Here is a 6,563-nt window from a genome sequence, read left to right on the forward strand (position 1 = left end):
AGTAGGCTATGGGTGAAGGCCCTGGGGCCTGTTCACCATCAGATTAAAGTCCCCCATGTGTTCTGTGCCCCACAGCTGCCAGGGGGTGGGGAAGAGCAGCAGGTGTGGAGGAGTCCCCACAGAGGAAGTCAGTTTCTACCTCCCCTGAGAGGAGACTTGGAAGCCCACAAATCTTAGAGCTCATCAAGGTACTACCTTGCGTGTTTTTTTAAACATGATGTCATGTGTGTATATCTTCTTTCCCTAAATAGAAGAGAATTCCTTTATGGCAGGAACTGCAACTTATACATATACCCCCGTCTAGTCCTCCGGCCTTAACCGTCTTTATCTTGTTTTGTCCTCCAGATATGACCTGCTCGGCGGTCCCCATGCATGCCATGCTGTTTCTTGCACCAACTACTTTGTTCTTATCATGCTCTCGGATTGGAAAGCTCTTCTCATTGTGCTGTGCTTGGTTAACTCTTACCCACCCCTCAAGCCTCAACTCGGAAATCATCTCTAGCAGGAAGCCCACCCGAACCCCAGCTGAGTGCAATGACCCTGCTGTGTGCACGTATGCTCTCATCCCTGCTCAGAGTCTGGCCTGGGGAAGAGTTGTGATTGCTAGCCTGAGCCCAGGAGAATGGCCCTGATAAGGTACAAGCAGGTTGAAAAGAAAGAGCAGAGACATCAATGATGCAAATGCTAATTTCTTAGCTGGAGAGAATGTCAGCTCCCATGTCCAGAATGTCTCAGTGTCCCCGTCTGAGGACTTCCAGCTTGGGACCTCCTAATATTCTCCACAGAGGCTGGGCTCTAATGGTATCTCAGAGGGGTCTCTAACAGAGGAAGGGCCCTGCATGACCATCTCACTTCTCCTGGAGAGCCACTGAGGCTGCCATTGCTGTGGCTGGAGGCTCTTCCCTTGGAAGAGGACTTGAGCCATCCAAATAAATGACCTGACAGGATAAGCCTCATGAGTGCAGAGGTCAGTTTCCACGATTCCCAGGAGATAGATATTGAGGAGGCCCAAAAGGAAAAAGACGGGAAGCTCACTGCCCAAAGACCAAGGGACGAGAGAGGATTTGCTCTAGTGTAGCTCAGGAGATGAGCTCTGGGAGGGTTCTAGCAAGACTGTTGATGGCTGTGACTCAGTGTCCTGTGTCAGTGGCATCATTGAAGCTTTGATAACATGAAACCCCTCTGTCCTTACTTCTTAAGACCTAGGCTGAACTAGTCCCTAGGTCAGAGAAAAATTGTAAGCTGTTGGCTTTCCAAAGACCCAACAGCACCTAAACCCTCCGCATACCTCTTGGTGAGCTGGTCTGTCCCTCTGTGCCCTGGCAGGGAGCAATTAGAGACCGTTTTATTCCACCCAGAGCTTTGAGACTTTTCAGATTCCAGTGAATTGAACAGGGTGGTCAGGTTGGCTCTGCAAATCTAAAATATTATTACTGGAGGAAGGCAGTGCTGCCTTCAGATTTCTCTGGAACTGAAATGCTTTCTCTTGCCGCCCTGATAAGATTACCAGGCTGCTGAGCCGCCAGTGTTCCAATTTCCCACGGAACCGTGTGCGCCAGGCTCTGGCGGCCTCGCTGAGAGGAGCCACGCTGTGGATCAGGCTCTGAAACCCGACTCCTTCCCAGGAATGCACACTCACCCCTCCTGAGATAGGCCTGGGCCCAACCTTACTGTCTGACTGCCTGAAACTCCCGCAAATGGAAGCTGTCTGCTAGGTGGTAGCCAGTGAGGCTGTGAGGGTCCCACAGAGCACGTGTGAGCCAGAGAGGAATGCGGGCTATTTCAACTTACCCACACGTTCTCCAAGCCAAACTCTAGCTTCAGAGGCTCCACATTTCCTGATTATGACCCATTGACCCCAACCAGCAGCCAACACATGGCTCAGGGAGAGGGTGGGTCAGAGACAGCAAAGGTTTTGGATGTTTCTACCAGTGCTTCACCGTGAAATCTCAGAACGCTCTTTGTAAAGGCATGGATTCTGTTTCTGTCTTATCTCTTAGCCCTCAGGTTTTAAAAAAATACAGTAGACAATGTTTCCTGAGGAAAAAAGATATGGATAAAAAAGTAGGTTGCCAAATGAGCATGTTACATACACCAGTAAGTGTAAGTGTACACACACACATGCACACACGCACGCATAAACACACACCCTCATCAACAGTCATCCTGCCAGTCTGTTAGGATGAAAAGATACGATAGTCCCATAATTTTTAAGCCCATTTGAAATACAACATTTGGTATGTAATAAATGTTCCATAAATATGGCTTTGTGGCGTGCGCCTATAGTTTCATCTATTTGGGAGGCTAAGGCAAGAGAATTGCTTAAGCCCAAGAGTTAGAGTTGCTGTAAGCTATGGTGCCATGTCACTCTTCTGAGGGTGACAAAGTGAAACTCTGTCTCAAAAAAAAAAAAAAATCTGATCTTTCTCCCATCGCCAGTAATGTATTTACTCACTCATTCCACAAATCTTTCTTGGGTACCCATTGGGCCCTAAATACTGTGTTTCCCTGAAAATAAGACACTGTCTTATATTTATTTTTTCTCAAGAAGACACACTAGGGCTTATTTTCAGGGGATGTCTTCCTCTTCACGCTGAAATGCATGGCGTGGCTATGTAGATACACTGCATAGCCACGCCCATCACTAGGTCTTATTATCGGGGTAGGGCTTATATTTAACAAATGCATAAAAATCCTGCTAGGGCTTATTTTTGGGGTAGGTCTTATTTTCGGGGAAACATGGTATATAAGATATGGTCCCTTCCTACTTGAGGGAAGGGACCATATCTTATATGCCTTCGAGAGAGACAGCCAGGTAGGCTGACCAGTTACAGTTCTGCCTGGTGCTCTCACAGTGGTTTGAACAAAGTGCTGTGAGAGTGATGTACAGCCTAAGAGCATCTCGGGAGGCTTTCAGAGGTAGAGGCATTTGAGCTACACACTGAAAGGGAAAGAGGCATCCTATTTCTGTTAATGGTGCATCCAGTCAGCTTTTATTGAAAAGTTTCATGACTATTTACTAGGCACTATGCTCACTTCTGGAGACCTGAAGCCAGGAAGATAGCCCTGCCTGCAAAGGGCTTACAAAGCTCTGAGAGTTGATCCTGCCATTCTCCTGGCATCACGGAGAACTCCACTCTTCTGGGCACTGCGGTGATCATGATTTCTCCCCCAGCACATGGTCTTTACTCTTTTCCATCTTTTCTATTCTTATGATCTCTTAAAGTCAGAATATACCTGGACTCTCCAAGAAGCCCCCTAACCTAGTTCTCTTGCTCACTCCAGGAACTGGCATTTTTGCTATATTATCACTGCTACTCAGCCCTCCCAGAGTGTCCTGCTGTCCATGGACCAGAATCTGGCCCTCAAGGGCTGCAGATGGCTTCTGCATGAATTAGAATAAGGCACTTCTTTGGGGCTCAGCTAGGCAAGGAGACTTTGTGTGAAGAAAAAATAACTTTCCTCCAGGTGGCTTGGATTTCAGTTCTACTCATCTACCTAGCTGGGTATCTACTCAGCAGCCCTGGCCTTTATCTTATTACTTCATTCTTTTTTTCTTTTTTTCTCTCTCTTACTGTTTCTCTACCTTCCTCTCCAGACAACTGGCCTGCTTTGCTGGCATGTCCTCCCTGCACCCATTCCTTATGCCTTCTCTTCCTCACCCCCACTTTTCTTTTGAGGCTTCTTCTGAGTCTCCTCTCCTCTGAATTCCCGCAGAGCTCAGGGTCTGCTGTGTATTCATCTGGTGCTTGTGCATTTGAAAACTGTATACATGACAGGTTATAGTAAGCCTCATTTCTTCTACCAAATGGTGAGCTTTTGAAAGGCGGGGATCAGACGGCATCTTTGCCTTTCCAGAAGATGTAATGAGGGCTGAAGTAATGGTTGGTGTTGCTGATAATGGTAATGGTGACTTCAGATTTCTTAAAGACTTCCAATAGGTAAGTGGGCTCTACAGAGTGAGTGTTGAGCAAGCCTTGTTGGGCTGGTTTGAATTCCTAATACTGAGAAGTACTGTAACTCAGTTTCTTCCCCAATACAGTAGTGCCTGCATGTCTCAAAAATGGCCTTTACCTCTCCACAGACTTTCAGAAATCCCCAGATCCTGGTCATGCACCTCTCTGCATATCATGCCCTACCGTGAAAGTTTACTTCCTGTCTAAGAAGCGTCACTTCCCTGACCCCTTGGTTTCCTCTTCACTTCTTTCACCGGTCCTAGCAGGTGCAGTTATTTTTTTGAGAGTTTTGACAAAGGTATTTCAAAAGCAGTCACTGCCGGCCGACAAATGGACGGAAGGTCAGGCTCCCTGGCTGGCTGCGCAATCCTTCCCTGGGTCTCCCAGACCCCCGCAGAGGAATGATTGGGTTTCTTGGCAGAATCTTTCATCAGTTACTACACATCTTGGTAGACTGGAGGGCCTTCTCTTTTCCTGCTTCCCACCCCCTCAAGCTGCACAGGAAGTTGCTCCCCTGAAGTTTCAGGGCCTCTGCCACACACTGTTCCTTCCTCAACTAAGGGAGGAAAAAGTGCCTCTGTGGAAGGAGACTTTCTATGTGTTGCTAGAACAAAGTTCTAACTCGCAATTGGCCCTCAAGCAGCAACCTGTTTGATGACTAAGATTTCTTTCCCTCTTATCTCCAATTCATTTCTACAAGAGGTTAGGCAGGTCATAAATCCTATCAAACCTCCAGCCTGGGCCTGAGGCACCCTATATTCTCCCAGAGGAGAGAAGCCACTTCTGAAGCGATTCCTTACGGTGCCTTCACTCAACCCAACAAGCTGGGTCCTTTCTCTCCTCTGCTCTGAAGCAGCAGTCAGCTCAGAAAGGATCCTGTTGCTCCGTGCTTGCTCGATCTTTGAGTAGACTTGTGAACACCACCTGCTGAGCTTTGCTGTATGTTTTTCTTGCCCCCAGCCCTAATCTGCTGGAGTTTCCCTACCTTGTGAGTGTTTTTACAGAGGGTCCATTTCAGACTCCAGTGACTTTGACACTTGGTAAAGTCTCCCTGAAGGTGATCCCAGTTCCCTGAAGACAACTGGTTGAGCTGGATGCCTGAATACAGCTCCCTGGGACAAACCTGTCACCACATTAGAGAAGTCACAGAGCTTCACAGGCAAGCACTGAGTCTTAGTTTGGAAGGAAGAGCCAGGACACAGGCAGAGAGCCTGGATCTGGGACGAGACAGCAGGGTTGCTGTGAATCCGATTGCTGCCACCGCAGCCCAGTGAAAGCACAGCTTTCCTTTTGAGTATGAGTGGGAATCACCTTAAAAACTACATAACATTTGCACCTTCTCCTTTCTTCTTTTCAAAAGCCTCAGGTCCTACTAAGATTAACTTAGAGCTAAATACCAGATCTCAGTTTCAAGGGGGGAAATCTCCGAGACATGGGTGCAGGGGATACACCTAGCCATACCCTGCTGGAAGGTGCTTGCCCGGCCCCTGGAGATTGGGACAGCACATGGAGAGTCCCAGCCTCTTCTCAGCAAGCAGAGACGTGTTGGGCCTCACTCTAGGCACACCACACAAATGTGGCCAGGACACCCCCCCCACACACACACACACAGTCTCAGAAGGCAAGGGGCTTCCAGGGGAGTCTCTGAGTTTTAGCAGAATGGGGTCATTTACCCAGTGAGGGGAGCTTTTCAGAAAGTTCTGAAAGAAAATGTGACAGACACAAGAGGGACTTCAGAAGCAAGAGGACAACTGGACTTTCCAAAGGCCACTCTGCGAGTGAAGACGGAAGCCCACAGACCCACAAAGACGCGCTGGCCTGGCGTTGCCAGTCCTGTTTCCCTTTCAGTACCCATCTCTTCAGAGTCAGGGGCTTCTGCTTCCGTGCGGTTTCGCTCCCACGTTTGCCCAGTTACAAACCCTGGCTGCAGCTAGCTCTTTTACTTCTAAAGCATTTGAGCTGCCTGGACCCCTAGGACGGCCCCTCTGCTCTCCCTCTGAGGGCTTCCCCTGCGGACCCCCTGCCTGCCCGCAGGGGTCTCCTAGGTAGGAGCAGGGAAAATCCTCCGGAGTTGGCCAAAGAGGCATCGGGGCAGCAGGCATTTGCCCTTCTGCCTGGTTGCAGCGATGAGCCGCGCGCCCCTGCTCCGAGCAGGGGCAGCTGCCTGGGGAGCAGGCGCCAGAGGGACCCCACTCGCCGCCCGGCCCCGCGTCCCCGCGTCCCCGCCGAGGTCCTTTACCTCCATGTCCTTCAGGTGCCGGCTCCTCGGCTGGCGCGCCCCTCGCTGGGAGCAGGAGCTCGCGATCCCTGCTGTCCCCTCGGCTCTGGGCCAGGGCCAGGTTCGGGCTGCCGCGGGCACGGGGCGAGTGGGCGGCGGCGCGCGCCAGGCTGCGCTGGGCTGCGGGACTGCCCCGGCCGCGGGGGCCTGCGCGAGAGAACGAGGAAGGAGGAGGAGGAGGGAGGAGGGAAGAGGAAGGGGAGGGGAGGGGAGCAGGGGAGGGAGGCCGACGATCAGGGTTTAAATTTAGACACAAATCTAAACAGATACTGTCCCTCCCAGGGCAGGACTCAAGAGCGGGAGCCACGACTCTGTAACGTGCCCAAACA

General features: G+C 50.4%; 1 protein-coding gene across 1 annotated transcript in view; it reads right to left on the reverse strand.

Annotated features, from left to right (window-relative positions):
* The window catches only part of RCSD1 (RCSD domain containing 1), a 66,941-nt gene extending 60,580 nt beyond the window's left edge, over positions 1-6,361 (reverse strand). The window contains exon 1 of the mRNA XM_023510787.1: positions 6,196-6,361. Coding sequence (XP_023366555.1) covers positions 6,196-6,201 — 6 coding nt within the window. The 5' untranslated portion in view covers positions 6,202-6,361. The remainder of the gene's footprint in view (positions 1-6,195) is intronic.
* Between the last annotated feature and the right edge of the window lie 202 nt (positions 6,362-6,563).

Source organism: Otolemur garnettii, unplaced genomic scaffold, assembly GCF_000181295.1.
Source record: "Otolemur garnettii isolate 467f Iridium unplaced genomic scaffold, OtoGar3 scaffold00016, whole genome shotgun sequence".
NCBI lineage: Eukaryota > Metazoa > Chordata > Mammalia > Primates > Galagidae > Otolemur > Otolemur garnettii.